Genomic DNA, 22,098 nt, shown 5'->3' with positions numbered 1-22,098 from the left:
GCCTGGGGCCTGAGCTGGGGCCATCTTGGTCAGTCACGCTTGGCTGTGTGACATGGCAGCGTAGTCTTCGAGAATGAACGATGTGGCCTGGAAATGAGAAATCGCGCTTGCGTTTGTATTCTTTGCAAAAACATTTTGGATGGCCCTTTCCGTTGTCCTGCTTGCATGCTCACCTGGCCCCCTCCATCCTGCCGCCCCCTCCCATGACCCCTACCCTGCCACGGTCATGGTTTGATAGCTCTCATGGACTTCATCACAGTTGCTCATAATGTCATCAAGCTGCTAAAATGTCAGATGAGGACTGGCAGGCTCTGTTTTGCTCCTTCTTCGATGCCTGTTTGTTCCTTGAATGGAGAAATGATCCAGCATCATGTTCTGCCTAACCTGGGAAATGGCTGTTGCTGACATTTCGTCTTTCCGATTATCATTATTGGCGGGGAGGCAAAACACTTGTTTAGCAGCCATGTCTGCATTGTTATTACTTAAGAGCGTGTGCAGAGTCAGTAGGGAGGTCACTCCCAGGGACCTAAGGATAGTCCCTGACTTGTCGTGTACCCGGGGTGGACCAGGTGGCCCACAGCTAACTCAGCCTCTTGTTCTAAATCCACGGTCAGGTTGTTAGCATGCTGTATGCTAACCCTTTTCTAGGGACCAGGTCGCTGGTTTCTGGAGACAAACTCAGCAATCCCAAATACAGAAGCCTTCCATCCCAGAGGTGTTACATACCGGCTCAGAAGTAGTCAGAGAGAAGCTCCCCAATGAGAACTCTCCAGGATGCCTGAGGGTAACTGGTTTGCTTCCTGTCTGAACTGGAAAACTGCATCCTTTCAGCTTTTCTAGGAAAAGATGGGAATTAATGCATAATTACAGACTGATCCCTTTGCCCTTGGGAAACTCAGGGCTCGTTTGCCTTCCGTAGTTGCAGGGGGTTGGCCCAGAGCCTGCATTGCAAGAGCCTGCTTGGGAGCCCTGTGGGAAGGAGCTTTCCAGACTCTGGCACATAGTTTGGCTTCCTAAGGCTGACGGTCCATTTCCCTGTAGGGTTTCCAGATGAAGACTATGGCATCTCGGGAAGGAGTTACCGAGGTCATCTAGTCCAGGCCCTGGGATGACACTGGAATTCCATCTCTTGAAACATCATTCAGCCCCTCGTGCTGTCAGTGGAAAACTCCCTGGGGAGTGAGACCTTCCCTAGTCTCACAGCCTCTGGGGGTGTCCTGCGGTTGATCCCAGGAGTGGCAGCTTTCTCATGGTCCATTTCCACCCTTCAGCAGCTACCTGTGTTTCTGAGCCTCCTCCACCCCTTGTAAGGAAGATGGGGATGGCAGCTGCTCTCTTTGCATCCATCTGAGTACTGAAACCTCATCAACTCCAGAAGAACCCATTGCTTAGCTGTAACAGCCTGCGTGGGCTTTTCTGGTGGTCTCATTCTGTGTGGCCCCTCCAGACCTAAAGGAAATGAGCTGGTGTGGGTGACCAGCTGAAGACATGGCCCAGCTTTACCCTGGCCTTGGGCTGCTGCTCTTGGCTCTGGCTGTATGTTGGAACCACCTGGGAAAGCTTGGGGCCACCCCAGATCAATTAAGTAAGAAGCTTTGGGGTGAGAGCCAGGCATCAGAGTTGTTAAAGATCCCCAGGCAGTTCCAGCGTGTAGCCCAGGGTGAGAGCTGGCCTGCCCTTTTCATCAGGCTGGTGTTTGTAGTTTAGGCAAAGCCATCCCCAGGGTCCCTCCATTTGTAGGATATTTTGGCAACTTGTACTTTCCCCCAGTGCTACCAGTGACACCCTCCCCTGCCCAGTGAGGCAAGTGGGGGGGTGTCACAGGCTGCACTGGGGGTGCACGCAGCCTGGTGTGCCATTTGCTCTGTCCTTCCTTTCTTGCATGTTGTGCTGCCTTGTCCCTCCACAAATGCTGTCTTTTCCTCTTCTTTGTTTTTTTGAGCAAAAGACTACCCATGGTTTCAAGTTCATAGGCCAAGATTTGTCATACTCCAAAGATAGCAGTTGAAAAAGAGATGTGCCCTTCAAAAGTCAGTTTGGCTGCTAACTTTCTCATGTCATAAGGGGAGTGTAAAAGGTCTGTCAGACTTGGCATGGGCTAGGGAAGGGCCAGCAGAAGAGGCTTGGGCCAGGTCATGGCCAGAAAGAGTGTCTTCCCCGACCACCCAGCCTCCTTATTCTCTTGTAAATCCAACACACAAGTTATGGACATTGCAGAAATAGACTATAGAGTGTTCTGTCTTATGCACACTCTGGTCCCCTTGAGCATAGGCAAGTGCACACACACACACACACACACACACACACACACACACACACACACAGACATCCCCTCACACTCCAGCTGTATGGGTGAGACTGGAGCCTCCTGCACACAGCCCTTAGGGAGTTGGTGTGGGCAAGCATGAGAACTTGGGAAAACAAATTCCTTCACTTGCTAAAGTCATGAGTTAAAAACCATCATCTGTCCTTTTAAGGAGATGTGATCCCTTTTGAGATGAGATGATAGAAGGAATGTAAAAAGAGTGACCAGGCTTTGACCAACCCATTGCAGAGGTCACGTTCCGAGCATCCCAGGTGAAGCAGGGACTCCTTTTTAACCCCATCAGAACCCGTTAGTCCTGGCTTGGTGATCTCGTTGAATTTCAGTTGTGATGTGATGTGCCCAAACTCCTTCTATTTTATGAATTTTATAGAGTTTTAGGTTTGATCTCAGGAGGCAGCCATTGACGAGAGTGAGACTCCAGAACGGAGTTTTTCCTTTCCCCGTATCTCCCGGGAGGAGAACCCATGAGATTAGGGTGTGCATCCATGCGTGCACACACAACCCTTAGCTGTACAGACCCACCGTGCAGAGAGGCTCCCTAGAGCCCTGGAGAGCACCCAGGAGTTCTGGGCCCCCAGTCAGAAGAGCCTCCTTCCTTTGTTGGCTTCTGGGTCGACCAGCTGCTTCAGCAGAGGTGACCCCACTGAAGGGGAAGAAAAAACGGCCATCATTTCCTGACTCTTGTTCAGCCTTTACTGTTTAATCTAAAGATGGCTCCTGATGTTTGTGAGTTGGCTTACAACCTCTTTGCATTCTCATAAACACTTACTGAACCGCTAATAAGTGCCAGACACCATGCTGGGCACTGAGTGGAGTGAGGCAGGGTCCCTGCCCCCGGGGGCTCACAGACTGAGTGGGGAGGCCGGTGACCACAGGGCAACGAGGGCTGGGATTCTGCACCCTGGGGCCCAAGTGACAGGAGCCCAGCCAGACCTCGGGTGAGACAGCACTGCGGAAGCTCAGGGAACGCTGGTGCTAGGCTGCTTCTTCCCAAGAGTCACCCAGAGCTGAGCCTTCTCGGTGGGGCAGTGAAGGCGTCTGGAGGGAAACCAGCCCCTCTCCTGCTTGCCCTGACGCAGCCTGCCCAGCTCCTCGGCAGCCCCGCCAGTGAGGGCCCATCGGACGCACGCCGCCCAGCTGTGCGGCCCCGGGAGTAGAGTGGGGCAGGGGAGGTCTGAGGACCGCAGGCAGCTGCCACTCTGCCCTGTTTGCTAGAGTCCTCCTGTTCCTCAGGGTTAGGAATGGCCTGCCTCAGAGCAGTTAGCTCCTCAGACCTACAACCCTGCCTAAAAAAAGAGAACCAGTCTTCCCATGAGAAGCAGAATCCCGCTCTGCATTTCTGTGCTTGGGGACAACTGAGGTCTTGCAGCGTTGTCTTTTACTAGATGTCTTTCAGTCTTGAAACATCATGTCCCGGGGCGTGAATTAGAAAGTGGTAGTGTCTGAGCCTGCATCAGTGGCTGCCCACCCTTAAGTCCAGTTCCAAGCAGTTCCTGTGGCATTTCCTCAGGGAGGGAGCGGATGTGTTATCCTCAGACATGAACCACAGATTTTTTTTAAAAAAAGGAAGGGACACCCTCCTGAACCCTTGCTTCCCTCCCAGTTCATTAATACATTTTCAATCTTTGATTTCTTAAAGCCAACTGAAAGTGAAAATGTCCCTGTCCCAACTGCTACACCTGGGGTAAGATCAGTGACTAGTCTCCAGGGACTGGGCCTTTTCCTTGAGTTTATTTGGCCATGTCGAGTTTTCCACTAGTTGTTCTGTATTCTCCACGATTGTCCTTCCAGAACAGTGTCTGCAGTGGTTTGCATTCATCGTCAGTGTCCAGTACTCTTGACCAGCCCAGTGTCCTCCTCTTAACATGCTAGACCACGTGGACATGCATGTGCTGTGTGGACACAGGGTTTCCCAAGCCCTGTGTTGTTAGCATGTAACTTTTCCTTTCATATCATGCTTTTTAAGGTGAAAAGGCCCTAGAAACACATCTTTAATTCTTACCTCTGCCACCTCTGTTTGCATCTGTTGCTGTTTCTCTGAAAGTGTTGCATGTTCTACTTTCCATTGGGTTTGACCTCTCCATGATAACCCTTCAGAACTCTGAAGAGAGCAATAGAATCTCCATCACCTTTTTCCGTCTTTTCCGAGTGATGCGATTGGTGAAGCTTCTCAGCAGGGGGGAAGGCATCCGGACACTGCTGTGGACTTTTATTAAGTCCTTCCAGGTAAGAGCCATGCCAAGGGCTTCTTTGTCTTTGAAGATCATATGTAAGTCAGTGGTTGTCCCCTGTTGTGGAGGATCCAGACTCCTTTCTGCAGGACCACTGTGACCACCTAGGTCCAGAGAGGACGGAGACGGGCCCAGCACTGCTTGGATAAATCAAACAGGATCACTTGCTTAAGGAAGCAGAAGAGAAAGCAGTAAGGCCTGCAGCTGAGAAATCTGCAGCATTTCTGAGATGGATAGATAATACGGGGCTCCCCGCACCTCAGTCCTCCCCAGGATGCCCGGGATGAATGGTGATGTCTGAGAGAGGGAGGGTCCCAGCCGACCCCTGGAAGCCCCGTAAGGCTGCGGCAGTCCTGTCCATTGGCTAATCTAGATACAAATCAGAGACTACTTGGCCTTGGCCAGCACACCATCCCCCGTCCTGGGTTATCCAGTGCCTGGGAGGATTGCAGAGTGAAGGGCACCTAGGTATAAGCCAGGTCCCCTTTGTCATCTATGGCTTTCCAGCCTGGTGCAGCCTGGTTCTTGGCTGTTCCAAACAGAACCCAGCTTCTCCTGTATCTTCCAGCACCCCACCCTAGATGTTCTGGTCTTCTGGACTTACTCCATTGGGGAGGGGGGCACAGATTCTTATTAAGAGGTGGAGTTTGTAGATGTGCACGAACTTTAGAAAATGAGTCATGGATCTTCGTTTCTTTATCTTTTGACGTTTTAATTCAAAAGTAGTAAATGCTCACATTAACAAATTAAAGTTATTCGAAGATACACAAAGAACAACCCCATCGGCTCTGAGGAAACTGGTGTTAGTATCCCAGGAAACATTTTTCCACAGTGGGTAGAATTTTAACAGGTAAAGAGGAGAAGGGTTGGCATCTAGGGAAGGAGGTAGATCCAGAAACTCAAAGAAGGAAAATCACAAGTCCTGTTGGGGAAAATGAGACTGTAGGAGGAGCCGAGATGCAGCTCTGAGAGAGGCAGGGAAGGTGGGGGGGCCTCGAGCAGGTGAGCCTCGGTCCTGGAAAGGGATTAAATCCTACACGGTTGTTATTAATACAAAGTACCAACATTTGTGAATGAACTGCTATGAAAATAGAATGATTCATGCAATAGTGTCATTCTTACATTAAACCTTTTTTTATTTTTTTATTTTTTTTATTTTTTTTTTTTTGTGGTATGCGGGCCTCCCTCTGCTGTGGCCTCTCCCGTTGCGGAGCACAGGCTCCGGACGCGCAGGCTCAGCGGCCATGGCTCACGGGCCCAGCCGCTCCGCGGCATGCGGGATCCTCCCAGACCGGGGCGCGAACCCGGTTCCCCTGCATCGGCAGGCGGACGCGCAACCACTGCGCCACCAGGGAAGCCCACATTAAACCTATTTTTAAAAGTTTTGGTCACTATAAGATGAATTCATGTCACAGACATGACCATACGTGACCATTCATGTCCATAAAAATTGAGAAACTATGCCAACAGAATTCTTAAACATTTGCTCATCTAGGGAGAAAACGCATACTGCTATGGCAAGGACAGCCTGAAACTAACCCTGTGGGACTCTGTTAACCAGTCCAGTTGTCAGGATGGTGCTACTGCACTGGGCCAAGCTGGCAGTCACAGATCCAGAGCTGGCGCAAGTCGGAAGGTTTTTTAGCCACTGGCTTTCTGATGACCTTTCTCAGATAGGAGAGCAAGTGGAGGCTTTATGCACGTGAGCGTGGCCTTAAGTTTAACAATCTGGGCACCCCCTGGAGGCGTGCCAAGCACACAGACATCTTCTGTCACCTGAGATGAGGGAGACAAGCAGTTGAGGAGCCTTGGATTAAAAGACCAGTGGTGGGCTTCCCTGGTGGCGCAGTGGTTGAGAATCCGCCTGCCATTGCAGGGGATGCGGGTTCGAGTCCTGGTCCAAGAAGACCCCGCATGCCATGGAGCAACTAGGCCCTTGTGCCACAGCTGCTGTGCCTGCGTTCTAGAGCCACTGAGGCCCGCGCACTTAGAGCCCGTGCTTCGCAACGAGAAGCCACCGCAATGAGAGGCCCGCGCACCGCAACGAAGAGGAGCCCCCCACTCGCCGCAACTAGAGAAAGCCCGCACATAGCAACGAAGACCCAACGCAGCCAAAAATGGAATAAATTTAAAAAAAAAAAAAAACAAAAAAAACCGGTGGTCTGACCCGACACATGTGCTTATATTTGATGTTCCTAAGGAGAGCCCAGGCTTGGTGACCACACAGCTAGCTCCTTTTCTTCCCTGGCCCAGCCCCCAGCTCCGCGGTTCTTTCGGAAAGAGTGCATTTTAAGAAAGGTGTCTTGCTTTCTACAGCCACAGCCAGAAAGTGGTTCTTCCCCTCTGACCCAGTAATTCCACTCCTAAGGCTTCACCCGAAGGAAGTACTTAAGCAGATGCAAGGTGATTTTGCATAAAGATGTTCCTTTGCGAAAGAGCCCCTTGCCCCCACCCCAAACATGCCCACAAAAGAAAGCGGAAGCGATCTAATTGTCTAGCATGTTGGAATTGTTTCATCAATTACAGTAGTTTCTGAGAGCGACACTGTTTAGGATCAGGATGCACTGTTAACTGTGGAAAGCACGTCGTGCCTGCAGCTTCGTAACCCGAGGTGTGCATGGGCTGCTGTCCTCAGGGCTGAAGCCGTGCTGCTGGGCTGGGGTTTAAAAAGCTCTTCCTCACTATTGATGTCCTTACGATATAACATGGAAAAGAATAGAGCGTGTGCCCCATGCGGGCCTTCAGTCTGCCCCCAAGCCATCCGGGGGGACAGGATGCTCGCGCTAAGCCAAGTGCTGCTTCTCTTCCAGGCGCTCCCGTACGTCGCCCTTCTCATCGCCATGCTGTTCTTCATCTACGCGGTTATCGGCATGCAGGTACACTCCAGCACCTCTCCCCCGGGTCTCCTTTGCTACGTCGCCCCAGATCTGTGGCAGGCTGTACCTTGGCCAGGTGGACTGGAAAGACAGGTCATGATTTTTCAGCCAGACGCCTTGGCTGCTGAAGAGCTATAAAGATGAAAAAGACGTGGCCCTGCAGGAGAGAGCCTGTGCCAGCGAGAGCCGGGCTCAGAGGGGCATGGGGAGGTTGGAATATGTCAGAGGAAGCTGGGTTTAGGGCACTCCCCGCCCCCAATCTGGGCCTGAGGGGAGCCAACTGATTGAGAAAACCCATCGTTGATTGTAGCAACAGCAAATGCTGTACTGAAAAAAGCCATAATTGTCCTATTTTCTGCATCAAAGTTGCTAAGAAGATACTGAGTGATAACAAAAGTCTGTTTATCATCTGAAAGCATTACAAACTATTTCTAGATGCTGGGGCTGAACTGGAACCATTATCTTGCCTCAGAAGCGCCCCTCTAAAAAGAAGCGTGAAACCAGGCTCTTCTGTGGCCTGGTCCTGGCTGAGGGGCTGTGGGACGCTCCCCAGCTCCTCCTGAGGTGGGGCAGGGGGGATAGGAGCTTCCCTAACAGCTGAGCCCTAACGCAAAGTGGGCGGGTAGGGGGCAGAGCCCCCTGGAGGAGAGGGAGGTGGAGGAGCCTGTGGCCCTGGACCTCCCCGGGGTCCCTCTGCCACGCTCTCTGCTGGTTCAGGTGCAGCCTTTCAGGTAAGGGAGGGCTGTGAGTGAAAAAGAGGTGAAGTATTCCTGCAGCAGAGAAATGGTGGTATGTGCTTTTTTATTCTGAAGGCAGAGAAGCATTTGCGAGTGACTAGGACTTTTACCAGGGGTTTTGAACCCAGAGGCAGTGTGCTTGAGCCCCTGTAATTTAGCAGCTTGTGACGCCATGGGCCCCAAAGGGTCTTTTATGCCGTAACGTCCTCACGTAAAACCTAAGTGGTCACAGAGAACTGGAAACCGCGTCTTGCACACCACCCCCGTGTTCACTCAAGAGTCTTTGCCGGCCATCACGGTCTTCGAAAATGTCAGTCTGCTTCTGTAATCCCCACGAGTGAAGAATTTACTAACTTCTCCTGGCCCTTAAGGCAAAGCCCACCCTCCTTCCCATGGCCCAGCGGCCCCCCATGCTTGTCTGCAGCCTGGTCTTTGGGCTGTTCGTCACACTCGCGTTCTTTTCATTTCCTGGAGCACCCGGGCCACGTCGCCTCGGCTCCTTTGCAGGTCTCACTCCCCGTGCCTGGAGCATTCTTCACCCTCCTTGTCACCTGACTGGCTTCTGCTTCCCCTTCAGTTCTGGGCCTTAACCTCACTCTCCCTGGAGGCCTTCCCTGACCCCAGCCCCAGCCTCAGGGATCCTGTGAGCCTATTCTGTGCTTCCCCGTCGGGCTGGACCAGCCCAGCTCCCATCTGGAGAGGCTGCCGGTCTCTTTACTGTTTGCATCCTTCCCCAGGGTAGGAACTCCTTGAGCTGAGAATGTGCCCAGCGGTTAGCACAGAGCCCAGCATATCTTAGTGGGATGAATAAAGTGCCAGGCACTCTGGGTATTGACCAAACTTGAGTTCTAAATTCACATATAGAGGGGTGTGGTTTTTTCTTTTTTTTTTTTTTTTTTCGGTATGACAAAATCTTTTCTTTTTTTCCCCTAATAATTTCTCTCTCTAGATGTTTGGGAAAGTTGCCATGAGAGATAACAACCAGATCAACAGGAACAACAATTTCCAGACCTTTCCCCAGGCAGTGCTGCTGCTCTTCAGGTGACTGGGTCCAGCCCGGAGCAAGTCTCTCTGGTTCTGGGCTCCAGAGCAGCAGAGGACCCGGGTTCTTAAAGCAGTTGGTCATGGTGGCCTTCTGTATTTGTTGGTTTTGTACTATTAAACAGACACGGTAGCATTTTAGTCACAGAGGAATTTTGCAGGCTTTTGGTCATTGCCATTGTGATTGGCTTAAGGTTTTCCACCTGGGAGTGAGTAGGTCTACTGAGCCGCCGAGAAGGTATAGGGTATATGCTTACACATGGGCGCGTGTGCTTAAACAACCGGGAAGATGAAAATTTAGCAGGCATGTAGAGGCCTTTTGCACAGTCAGTGGGGAGCATCCTGAGATGTGCAGTTTCAGACTTTATGGGATTGTTTTTAACTCCATTTAATAGCTTTGTAAACAAAGCGCCTTAAAGTGAGAGAACTTTCTAGAAACCATACAAGCAAGTCCTCATGACTGGAGAGCAAGTTCTTTGTAAGTTAGGTAGTTTCCAGTTCTTTGCTTTCAACAGAATCACATGGGGATCTAATCAAGTTGTCAGATGTTAGGTCATTAAAAATAATAATAGTTTAAACATTGTAACGTAAATGTTTAAAGGAGAGAAGACAATAAAACAAACATACCTTTATACCAAAAGAATTGATGTGCTTGGATCAAGTGACTTGATATAGATCAAAGGGAGTTGCAACAGGGCCTCCCTTACTGATGGAAGTTGCATTTGAAAATAAGTAGGAATTTCAGGGCAGGAATTTTCACTAAATCAAACTGGCTTTCCCCCCAAAGTACTTAGGTTTTGGTCTAATTAAAAAAAAATTTTTTTTTCTTAAAATTTCTTAAAGATCTAAGCCTCACGTGCCTTCTTCGTTTCTTTGCTTAATCTAAAAAAGGTGTGCGACGGGGGAGGCCTGGCAGGAAATCATGCTGGCCTGCCTCCCGGGAAAGCTCTGTGACCCCGAGTCCGATTACAACCCCGGGGAGGAGTACACCTGTGGGAGCAACTTTGCCATTGTTTATTTCATCAGTTTTTACATGCTCTGCGCATTTCTGGTAAGTGATCAGAATAGCCACCCCACCCCCAATGGACACATATTCATGTAGCATTTGGCATTCAGACCAATGACGTTGCCCCGTCAAATAGCTGTGGGGTATTTTATGCTCACGAGCAGTCTAGACTCCACTGGGCCGTCGAGGTTCTGCTGAGCGAGGCCTGTGTTACCAGCACCTTTGGTGTGAGCAGGGGGGTTGGGTGCTCGCTAACAGGCTTCACCACCCCAGCTTCTTAGGGCTGCTGGTTCTTTTATAAAAAAATCTCAAAGCCACTGCACATAGTAGTGACTTACGAGAGTGAGTTATTTGGTGGCAAGTTATAACTCTGCAGTGTGTTTCAAAAGGTCAGACACGGGCTTCCCTGGTGGCGCAGTGGTTGCGCGTCCGCCTGCCGATGCAGGGGAACCGGGATCGCGCCCCGGTCTGGGAGGATCCCGCATGCCGCGGAGCGGCCGGGCCCGTGAGCCATGGCCGCCGAGCCTGCACGTCCGGAGCCTGTGCTCCGCAACGGAAGAGGCCACAACAGTGAGAGGCCCGCGTACCACAAAAAAAAAAAAAAAAAAGGTCAAACAGTACATTCCCCCCTGCCCTCCCCTGGGCCTATACCCAAACCATTTTGGAAAGCTAGAAGTCTGCCTTTTTCTTAAACGTTCTCCAGAATGAAAGATTTTTCAGCCTCTCTAGGAGAAATGGGTCCAAATGTCTTGTGACCCTTATAATTAGGAAGCACTCACTAGGGTTGAACCCAGCTCATCCCACTACAGCTGAAACTCCCCCTTGATTGGCTTTTACAGATCATCAACCTGTTTGTGGCCGTCATCATGGACAATTTCGATTATCTGACCCGGGACTGGTCTATTCTGGGGCCTCACCATTTAGACGAATTCAAAAGGATATGGTCCGAATATGACCCCGAGGCAAAGTAGGTTGGAAAGAATCCCATCTGGCTTGCGTGGGCTGTTTCTGGATGTTGGGTGTGCTTTTCTGTGGAAGGTGGGATGGACCGAAAGCCCAGGCCTGCTGGTGCTGCCCTGTACCTCACGCCGTACTTTGTCTCCAGGGGAAGAATCAAGCACCTGGACGTGGTCACTCTTCTCCGCCGCATCCAGCCCCCGCTGGGGTTTGGGAAATTGTGTCCACACAGGGTAGCCTGCAAGGTAAGTGTCCTGTTGGCCTCCCTGATGGCCTCTCTTGCAGGGACTCCCTGCTTTAGTCAACAAACCCTTACTAAGTGATGTTCTGCGGAGCCTGCTGTCAGGCACTGGAGATGCCGAGATGAATGACATGTGGTTGCTGTCCTTGAGGAGTTCTCAGCTGTGTAACTCTTAGGTCACCCTCTCAGCCAACAATAAGAATAGGAAGGGAATTGTGTAATTTGTCCCTGGGTAGAAGGAGGGGATGGTGACATTTGCATCAGGTCCAGCGGGAGAGAAGTAGGAGTCTGTCAGAGGGGGAAGGGCATTGCAGAAAGGGAGCCCAGGGAGCCCAGACGTGGAGGCAAGAGACTGGGGAGTCGGTGTGGCTGGAACGCAAGAGGAGGTGGCAGAAGGCCTCAGGCCCAAGCTGAGTGTAGCTGCGAGGAGCCTTCTGTGCTATGCTGAGTCCCATGGAAGAAACAGGAGTAGACATCCATTCTAGAAAGTTGACTCTTGGCAATGGAGAAGTGAACTAGGGACAGGAGAACACCCAGGAGAGCTGTTGCATTATCTCACTGTGAAGTACCGAGAGCCAGAGGGAAGTGGGCATGGAGAGGAGGGGATGGCTTAGGGATCTACTTAGGGAGTAGAGTGGAGAGGACTTGGTGGCCTGGACATTTCCTAACTTGTGTGATGGTGCACACAGTGACGTGCCCCTCGTGTGCATCCGGCGGTGGCGTCTCGGGGATGGATTCAGAGCTCCTGCTGAAACCGCACTCCTCCTCGGACGGGACTCGAACCCGTCCGCACCTCAGATTGAGACTTGAACCCACAACTCCTGACTTAGGAGGGGACTTGAACCCACTGTCTCTTAGTTAAAACCACTCACCTGGTGTCAGGACTTACTGAAACCCAGGTTCTTTTGTCTCGATGCAGAAAGAATTCAGCGTGAGGCAAAGTGGCCGGCAAAGAGTGAGTTTCTTAGCATAGGATGCTTGTGAGAGATACAAGCGGGCAGGCAAGGGAGCGCAGCCCCGAGAACAAAGAGGGCTACATTTTTATAATCAATGAAAAAGGGGGTAGGGGAGAAGATCGCCTTCTTCCTCATTTTTGGCCAGACGTCAAGGCTTGTACCCTTAGTTCCTCTTTTAACCCTTGATGGTCTAACCAGGACTGTCATGGTGCTCTTTACATGATATGTATATTAGCAAAAGTGTGGTAACATATACTAAAACATGGTAATTCATCTCAGGTTTTGGTATAATGTCCCCTTTCACCTAGTTTCTTTCCCCTTTCATCTATATTCCTGTCTTGGCTACACACAGGAATGCAACTGTTCAAGGACCATTAATTCCCTGACTTCATATAACAAGATTCAGATCTCATATCTATTGTCTTGTACTTTAACTACATATGTAGATTGTTGCTTGGTTACTGGATTCTTTTCTTGAGTTGTCTCCCACTGCTTAAACAGTCTCCCAAACTCCCTTAGAATTCCCTTTCTGACTTTAATCCCCTAGTGGGATTTTTTTTTTTATTAATTTATTTGGTTGCATCGGGTCTTCACTGTGGCATGCAGAATCTTTCATTGCGGTGTGTGGGCTCTTCGTTGCAGTGTGTGGGCTTCTCTAGTTGTGGCGCGTGGGCTCAGTGGTTGCGGCGCACAGGCTCCAGAACGCACGGGCTCAGTAGTTGCAGCGCACGGGCTTAGTTGGCCTGTTGCATGTGGGATCTGGGTTCCCCGAACAGGGATCAAACCCACATCCCCTGCATTGGAAAGCAGATTCTTAACCACTGGACCACCAGGGAAGTCCCCCACAGTGGGATTTTTAAGCTATCTATTTAACTATTCTACTCTATCCCTGTCACCATCTCTCACCCCATTCCTGAAGTTCTCACGTCAGACCATGCTCTCTGCGAGCTCTCATTGAGATTTGTTTTCCTTTCATAGAACTCACATTGAACCACCTTGAGTCAGCTGTAGCAATAGAAAAGGATCCCTCCTTTTAAAGGAAGAATGCAAGATTTGCCTGTTGAAACTCTACCCTGTAGAAATCCAGCCAGTCTGTGCAACAACTGGTCCCCTCTTCCCACAGATATGAGGGGATTCGGGGTCAGGGGTTCACCCTACCCCCAAAGGGATGCTGGGCTAGCTCTAGACAGAACCCACAGTGAAGAGTGGAGCCTACAGTGTATTTCAGGCTTTCAGAGAAATCTGAGCCAAAACTCATTGTTCCCTGGGCTGGAAGTCCAGTTGGCAAGTCCTTGGGGTCCTTGCCCGAGTCTTTGGTTCTCCTCATCCTGGACTCTGGATGTAGGCAGAGAATAAGCCACAGACGTTGACTTTTTTCCCATAAATTTCCCAGTATCAGCCTCTTTTCTGTTTCCAAGAACAAGATGGGTTCTGGCTCATGGCTGTTATTTTGTGTTTGCATTTCCAGACCCTTTTATGTAAAGGATCTACGTGTCCTTCAGGCACAAAGTAGTCCATTTTGCTGATTCAGGAACTTGCCAGGAAAAGCAAGTGACTGGGTAGCCTCTCCTAGGACTAGGAATTCAGGTGGAATGGATCGTGTACACAAGACTCCAGTCCTTTAATAGGGAGGAGGAAAAGTGTTTTAAAATCTTTCTCTTGGGACACCTTGTCAGCCAAAAGTAAGAAATTTGAAACTATCAGAAGTTCTAAGTACCACTTATTTAGCACTTACCATGAGCCAGGCACCTGGCTGGAGTCTTAAGTGTCTGTGAGCTCCTTTAACCCTTGCACAGCCCTTTGCTGTGGGCATGGCATCTGCAGTAACTGGGGCCACAGAGAGTTTCACTCACCCAGGTCCCCTCCAACTCTCAGTGGTGGTTTTACAGGGGCAAAGAGAGAGAAAAGAGAAGCAGGATGTGGGGATCCAGCTCTGAAAGACCGAACACTGGACTCGTAGAACCGCGTGGACTTGTACAAAACACTCCACAGTGGTCTCACCAGGGCAGGGTCCTTGAAGGACACTCCCTGCGTTAGGAAAAGTAATTGACCCTGTTGGTTGAGGACCTTTGTCCCACGCTCTGTGCCTGGCTCATCATACCTGGTACATCACTTTACCCCCAAACAGCCTTAAGGATGTGCCCAGAATGGAGGCCTGACCCCAAGACACAGGGAGAGCCGGTTAACGAGAAAGGGAGAGGAATGCACGAACAGTAGGGAGTCTAAAAAACAAACAAAATGCATCTTCTGAGTGCCCGCGTTTGCGCTTCGTGACTCAAGCTTTGATCTTTGTCAGCTCTGAGGTCCTCAGATAGTAGATGCGCCCCCAAATGGCTGTTGAGTTGAATCGAGGGTTGATTAGAAAGGAGATGAGGGATAAACAGAACAAACGAGGAAAAGGGCTGCGGCTGTCATCATTCGCTTGCGTTCTATTAAGGGACTTTTCTTTCTGTTTACAGAGACTAGTTGCCATGAACATGCCGCTCAACAGTGATGGGACAGTCATGTTTAACGCAACTCTGTTTGCTTTGGTCCGAACGGCTCTTAAAATCAAGACGGAAGGTGAGCCCTCCCTGGAAGCAGGACAGGTGGGAGAAGAGGAAAGGGAGGCCGTATCCCACCTTGATTCCCATCTGGGCCTCTTCTTGTCAAAGGCGGGGCAGGGAGGGGACACCCCGCTGCCCAGGGGATGGGGCGGTATGTGAGATGAGAACATCTGTGCTGGCCCCACTGGCTGGACCTGCTTCCCTCAACCCTTCTCCCCTCCCTCCGTGCTTTACCTTATCCTGGAAGGTTGAGAGGTGACTTGGGCCACCGGCAGCCCGGTGAGAACAGAGAGGCATTGCTGGGCAAAAGAAACAAGGCTTGTTCCCCCCTCTTGCTTTTTGAATTCAGGGAACCTGGAACAAGCTAATGAAGAACTCCGAGCTGTGATTAAGAAAATCTGGAAGAAAACCAGCATGAAACTACTTGACCAAGTTGTCCCTCCAGCTGGTGGTCAGTGCAATTTATTTCCTAAGTAGTTCTTGACCAGCACATTGGTTTCAATGCTAGTCTCTAGGAAGCCCAGCGTGTTTGCAGAATGCTTAAGGTACCAGCCAGAGCATTGAGGCCAACAGCTAAAGGCCCTTCAGCCGTTGGTGTAATGGTTTGGGGTAACACGAAGACCATTGCAGACAAAGGAGAGGCTTCAGTGAGAAGGAAATTGAGACCCACATGGTTGAAGCCGGGGTTCTCTTGTGGGTGGAGGAATTAATGTCAGGAGAACAAGCTTGCTGCCTCAAAACCAAAAGCTTGGTTTTTTTTGGTTTTTGTTTTTGCCCAAAATGAAGTGTTTAAGACTAGTTTTCCTATATCCTTCAACATACTGTTGAAAACTTCTCACACACACAAAAAAGCTTTTAGAAAATGGTGTTTTTGAAATGTTCTTAAGACTGGATCTGCTACCATAATTACCAAAAACATCCCTTTGTTTAGAATTTAGAGACAGAACTAACAGGCATGCTTATTTCCTTTCGTTATCGTAAAATAACTGACTAAGCTTTTCTCAGATTTATATATATATAAAACACATATATATATATAATACAGATACTGTATTTCCATTTTTGTCTAAGTATACATGGACTTACAAGTGGAGATGATTGTGTTTTGACTTTTATTTTCCAGTTTTAAAGGTGCAGGATCCGTTTGCTCGGTGCCAACATGCCCGCACTTTACCCCCAGCCCTGGGCACGTTAGAAGTGTTTGCTGTGTTTTGTAACCAACTGAAATTTTATAGTGTCACTGCTTCCGCAGCCTCCCGATCGGGCTGGCTCAGGTCCAGAAGCTGAGCCAGGACCGTGGCCTCTCCTTTTGAGAAGGTGACAACCTCTGGATCTCGGGGGCAGAGAGAGCAGCATGCTGGCCAGCTCCGCTCCCTGACGTGAATCCAGAAGCAGGATGAGCTTTTTGTGGCTGGAGGGAGCCACCCAGAGCTGGCAGGGCCACCGGCTCAAAGCTGGGAAAGATGGCCCACAAAGAAATGATAAAGGGATAGTGTGCAAAACAAAACACTGAAAGAACAAAACCAAAATGAAAACTCCCGCCTAGGGAGAGAGAACCCTGGCTCTCCACAGGAGAATGGATACTGCACGCTTAAAACGACCCTTTGATTTTCGTTCTTTTCTTTTTAGCTGCACACCCAGGTGCTCGCATGGCTGAGACGAATTGCTTTTTCCAATCGTTGTAACAATGTGCTTGAGCTTTTTCTGCAGCCTCCATTCCTTTCAAGTCTCAGTCTTTCAGAATATTCTGAAGCAATTCTGTTTTAGGGTGGTGGCATGGAATCGGAGTTATCTCTTGCCAGTTGTATTCCCCTACTTGTTTCTCACGATGCAGACGCATGCTTCAGAATAGCGGGCCCCACCTGTCCGGGGGGACCTGCCTCAATGGCACCCGCACCTCCCGTCTCTCTTGAAATGCCAGCCTCATTACAGCCCAGTCTCTCTCACATCAGCGCCCATCCTGGCAAGGCTCTCCTGGAGAGAGTCATTCGCAGTACTGTGAAACTTCCTTTCTTTTCATTTCACCAGAAAAAAAGTCCAGAATTTGGCTCCCTTCCTTGGAAAAACTGATCAGCTTTTAGCCCTCCTGGCCTTCTCACGAAGGCTACGTAGTCTTCCGCTTTCTTGTTCCAATAGCGGGCCCTGGTCTTCTCTCTGTTATTTCTTAGCATGGATTGGGGGGTTAGGATAACAAGGGTTAATCTCTTCCAAAATGGCAGTAAGACCACTGAGAAACCTGGGACAAAAACAGTGCCTCAATAAGGGATGGAACACTCCAGACGTTCCATGGCATGGTCTGTGGATGTGCTGGAGCTTATCCAGGTTGAATCTCAAATTAGTGCTCTCGTCACTGAACTTCCTTAGGTGGTAACTTCAGGCTTCGGTGGACAGACTCTGGTTGAGTTGCTGCGCAGGGTGGTAGCATCTACATTCACCCTTTGCCTCTTTGTTTTTCCTCTTTTACCTTCCAGTAGACCACTGGGTCCCAGCCTTTCCCACACCGTGAAGCACTTAGAAAAGGAGAGCATGTTTACAACCCTCTGGGCCAGCGGACGGGTAGCTCCCACGGCTGAGGGGCTCGGTGTCCCGCCCTCTGTAACCTGGTCAGAGGGCAGCAAACTGAGCCAGGCCAGCCCTGCACATGTGACTGGTCGACGAGGGTCGCTCGGGGGCCCCTTACAGCCCTGATGACAGAGCAGAGTAGGTGCCCACCTTAGAAGGCCTTGCCAGTGCAGGGGTGATGTGAGCCCCACTCCCCGCCGAGGTCATCATGAGCTTGATGAGGCGATACTCAGGAATGAGCCTGGAACCCAGGCCAGAATTCCGGGCTCTCGCGGCACCTTTGGCCGCGGTGACAGCCCCTCTGTTCTCTCCGTGCTGAGCTGTCTCGTTTCCCATCTGGCTCTTGCTTGTGTTCTCACCTCCACTCTAGAGTCTCCCGCCGTTTCGTGGATCTTCCCCCCTCCTTTAGAAGTCCCTCCTCCTCCCAGGGGCTCTTCTTTGTCTTTGGGCCTTCGCCCTGGACCTGGATCTTTGGCTCTTTTGCCCTGAGAAGCACTCAGAGCCGACCCCGTCGCTCTCTGCAGTCCTGAGCCCAGATGGCCTCACTGCGCTCACTCCTCTTCCTTCCTTTTCTGACCTGCTGTAGCTTTGACTTTCCCTGTTCTTAAAACTCTTCCTGGGCCCAGTTTCAGTAGCTCAGCATCTCTGTGCAAAAGGCCAAGTGACCCTTGAGAGGCCTGCCCTGTAGAGCCCTAGGTGGGCACCTCTGCCCTGGAGCTGCCCCTTGGGCAGAAACCTGATCTGCCCTCTTCACTGAGTACACTGCCCCCCGGGTTCTGGGCCAGGGAGAGCCAAGACCCTCCCGCAGGAGCCCCCTTGGCCCCTCTAGGTTAGCACCATCCAGGTGGAAGGGAGAGAAAGGTTAGGCCTGCTTTTGCTGGAAGCATCCCAGCATGGGATGAGGTGGGCCTTCTGTGAGCGCAGCCAGTGTTTTTCATGGGAGCCCACAGAGAAGACTGGAAACCCTGGCCGGCAGAGGCTGGCTGCCCCTGGGATTCTCAGGCCGCAGTCGGTCCACCTCCTGCATGTAGCCCGGTGGGGAGGTAGACTTGTACTCTGGGAGAGGCGGCCCCAAAGGAGCAGGTGGCCCTTGTGGTGGAGCAGGGAGGTGGTGGGGTAAAGAAGGAGAGCCCAGGCCCAGGGGTCCCGTATCCCAACTCACCTGGCCTGGGGCAAGTCATGGAACCTCTGTCCACTCCCCTCTCGCCTTCCTGCCTCTGGACAGTGCGTTGTTAGACCATTTGGACCAGCCCGAGACTGATGAGGGACCTGGTTTCACATCTACCCAAAGCCCTAGGTTCACATTGGTGGCCCCTACACCATTCCCAGACTTGCCGGGCTTGGGTTCAGAAGGAATGTAACACACTTCTCAAGGCTGACCACCGCCAGGCATCTTCTCACACAGTAACACTGAGTAGCTTCTGACAAGGAAGTTGGGGGCCGCGGGAAGCCCAGCATGACCCAACGGTGTCCAGACAGGGATACCCCCCTCACGGCCACAGAATGCACCCCACCCAGGAGGGTCCCAGTGTCCCCCACCCTGTCATGCTCTATGATCCATTTCAGTGGATGCCACTGTTGGCAGGTTGTAAAATAACGGTGACTCTGATGGCTCACCATCGCCCGCCCCCTGGCTCTGAGGACCACCCAGAGCGCTCTACGGGCCTCTTCCCCCGTAATCCTCACAGCTCCTCCTCCGAGAGGCTTAGGCCTGTTCACGGGTGAGAACGCAAGCCCAGAGAGGCCAAGCCCCTTACCCGAGATGGCACGTAAGTTGCGAGGGCAGCCTGGCCACAAGTGGAGCTGTGCTAAAGCCTGAGGGCAGCACCCGTTCCTCCTCCCAGCCTCTGTGAACCGTGGTCAGGAGCCCCCGGGGTCCCTGGACTGATGTGGCCCTGGACTGATGTGGGGGTGAGCAGGCCTTGTGGAGACCCCCGGGCACACGGGCACTGCCAGGGTGGTTTCCCAGGAGACAGCCAGAGCCCCTATTCTGCCTCATGCATCACCTTTAATCACGCTCGGTGGAGTTCCAGCTCCCCAGCCACACACGATGGGGTTGTTTCTGAACAAAGCAGAAATAAGTCAGCTCAACTTTGAGGTTAGTTGGAGCTGTCCCTTGCAGTATCGAAAACAAGCAGTTCTGAATTACAAACCAAGAAATGACATGTGGAGGCTATTGGCAGAGAATTAAGGAGGCACATGAAAATCTGGGTCTGCAGTCACTTTTCAGAAACGTCCTCTCCTTCCAAGCCTGTCTGTCACCTTTCTGAGGTCTCTATCTTTATCTCCAGGCATTGGGATTTGGATGGTTAATTGTCCTGGGTGTTTGTGGTAATTACACATGCAAATCCCTATGCGCAGGGGTGAAAATATGACCCATGAAGCCTTTTTTTGTTTTGTAATTTTGATTTTGAATCAGTAACCAAGACGGCACTTCGTAGTGTTAACTAATATGCTGCTCTGTTAAACTCATGACAAGTGTATTATTTTCTGCAATTTTGAGCATCAGTTTATTTAACTGACTCTAATGTTGAGCCTTAACTGCTTTGCACAACCTTGCTTTTCGCTAGATTTAGTCTCCCGTGTCCTAAGCGAGAGCTCAGTGCCTCATGCCCCGTCTTGCCCTGCCCCCAGCCCCAGCCAGAAGTGAGTGGTTAGGCTCTTGCTGCAAATATGCTGATTCGGGAGAGCTCTGTCTGGTCTCTCCGTTTAGATGATGAGGTAACCGTGGGGAAGTTCTATGCCACTTTCCTGATACAGGACTACTTTAGGAAATTCAAGAAACGGAAAGAACAAGGACTGGTGGGAAAATACCCCGCGAAGAACAGCACAATTGCCCTACAGGTGAATTGTTGTTTTGTCTTTTTCTCTTTTTCACTAACGATTTTACGAGCTTATTTGAAATACTAGAGAGCTGACTATTCATGGTTGAGCAGTACCACCAGGATTTTGTTTAAACTGAGCCAGTGCACCCTCCCCCAAATGTGGACTAGCCATTTCTGGGCCACCAGGTAAGTGCCACCCCTCCCTGCTTTCTCTGGCGTGCCCCTGCATCCGCGTCCACTGTGGCCCGGCCCGTGGGGCAGGGCCCCCAGGACAGTGGCCGAGGCACATCCCTGGCGGGAGGGGAGCCAGAGCTGCCCTCATGCCTTGTCTCCCCCAGGCTTCTCCAAAGGCAGCGTCCTCCGAGCAGGCACCCACCTTCCCCCAGCCTCGGGCTCGGGCCCTAGCCGCCCAAGAAACAGCTTTCCATCTGAACGCAAGTGCTTTGTTTTGTTTCTGTTTGTTTCTTACCCCACTGCTTGTTGGTTTTCGGTCCATCTCAGTAACATCCATCACCTCCTAGTGCATGTGTGCGTGTGTGAGTGTGTATGTGCGTGTGTGTGTGTGTGTGTGTGCGTGCGCGGCGTGTCTGTCTCTGCGTGTTGTCTCCTGAGGGCCGTCAGGCTTGCTGTGCAAATGCTGTTCTCTCTCGACCCAGCCAGCCTCTGGTCCCTTCACCCGCCCGGGCCCCGCCCAGGCACCTGGAGCGGGGATGTGGTTTCAGGAACCTCTGGTTCTCACTAGGGTCCATGCATTCAAGGGTGTAGAATCCTAGGTAAGCCCAAAGCCCTGGTGGGAAGCAGGTGTGTGGGGAAAGGGAGTCCCAGTGGAGACCTGCACGAAGAGGGGCTAGGAAGGGAAGTCTGTGAGTGCTGTGACTGAGAAAGCAGAGTGGAGAAGGAATGAGGAAAAGATGCTAAGGATTACAAAAATGGAACTACAGAGGTTGGCAAGCTGTCAGAAACAACTGTCCAAATTAATCAAAAGCCCTGTCGTCTCTGCTGTCCGGAGCATGTTGAGTCCATTATGCCTAAGATAAAGAACTTTTTCCTTTTATGTCCCTGTTATCACCATTTGTCTTAAACTGGGCCTTGTTGGTATGGGTAAGGTTCAACATGGAATAGTCTTTTGCTTTTTTTCTGGGGGAAAATGCCCTGCATTGTCTGGTGTTCTCAGTGATGGTAATTACCAAAGTGAAGGCTTGTCTGTGATCTCCCTGAGAGAGAATGAACATGAATGAGAATGAATGCCTGAAGGAAGGAGGGTGGGGTGTGTGCATATGGCGGGTTAGGAGATGACCCGGTGTGACAGTGACCTGTTGATTCATGCTGCAACCTGGGCTCTGCACAGACAGCGCTGGGGTCGGGGTGGCGGGTGGGGAAGGATGGATGCTGAATCTGACCAAAGACGATTTCTGATCTTTCTTCCTCTGATCACATCTCCTAAAGGGAGTTCAGTGAATCACAGGCTTGAATAGCTGATTGCCATCTCAGCCTGCAGAATTTGAGTAAAGCTTTCACCTCTGACCCATCCAGTTTACAAAAGTGACAGCCTTTCTCCTGATCACAGCTCACAAGTAGCCTTAGAGAGAAGCAAACTGAAAAGATGCGTTTGCAAACTTTGAACAGGTCTGGTCCATACGTTCTAGAGGGCGGTGTGGCCAAACTGGGTGCAAGGGCAGGGAGTGATGATCATGTTTCTGCAGGCTCTTCCCTAAAGCAGCACTGGGCCCGGAGGACTAGGGGGCCAAATTCCAGAGTGTTGTGATCCCCTCCTTGTAGGGAACTGCTTGCTGT

General features: G+C 51.0%; 1 protein-coding gene across 3 annotated transcripts in view; it reads left to right on the top strand.

Annotated features, from left to right (window-relative positions):
* The window catches only part of CACNA1D (calcium voltage-gated channel subunit alpha1 D), a 331,484-nt gene that overhangs the window by 287,594 nt on the left and 21,792 nt on the right, over window positions 1-22,098 (top strand). For 2 of the 3 annotated variants that reach the window (XM_024123808.1, XM_024123809.1), the window contains 10 exons: window positions 3,966-4,010; window positions 4,424-4,552; window positions 7,368-7,433; window positions 9,120-9,211; window positions 10,103-10,262; window positions 11,057-11,184; window positions 11,323-11,419; window positions 14,831-14,933; window positions 15,267-15,368; window positions 20,193-20,323. In XM_024123808.1, coding sequence (XP_023979576.1) covers window positions 3,966-4,010; window positions 4,424-4,552; window positions 7,368-7,433; window positions 9,120-9,211; window positions 10,103-10,262; window positions 11,057-11,184; window positions 11,323-11,419; window positions 14,831-14,933; window positions 15,267-15,368; window positions 20,193-20,323 — 1,053 coding nt within the window. The remainder of the gene's footprint in view (window positions 1-3,965; window positions 4,011-4,423; window positions 4,553-7,367; window positions 7,434-9,119; window positions 9,212-10,102; window positions 10,263-11,056; window positions 11,185-11,322; window positions 11,420-14,830; window positions 14,934-15,266; window positions 15,369-20,192; window positions 20,324-22,098) is intronic. The other variant, XM_024123810.1, reaches the window with a different exon arrangement.

This window comes from Physeter macrocephalus, chromosome 18, assembly GCF_002837175.3.
Source record: "Physeter macrocephalus isolate SW-GA chromosome 18, ASM283717v5, whole genome shotgun sequence".
In the NCBI taxonomy this organism is placed as follows: domain Eukaryota; kingdom Metazoa; phylum Chordata; class Mammalia; order Artiodactyla; family Physeteridae; genus Physeter; species Physeter macrocephalus.
The sequence above is the reverse complement of the archived record's forward strand: the minus strand, read 5'-3'. Positions and strand labels throughout refer to the sequence as shown.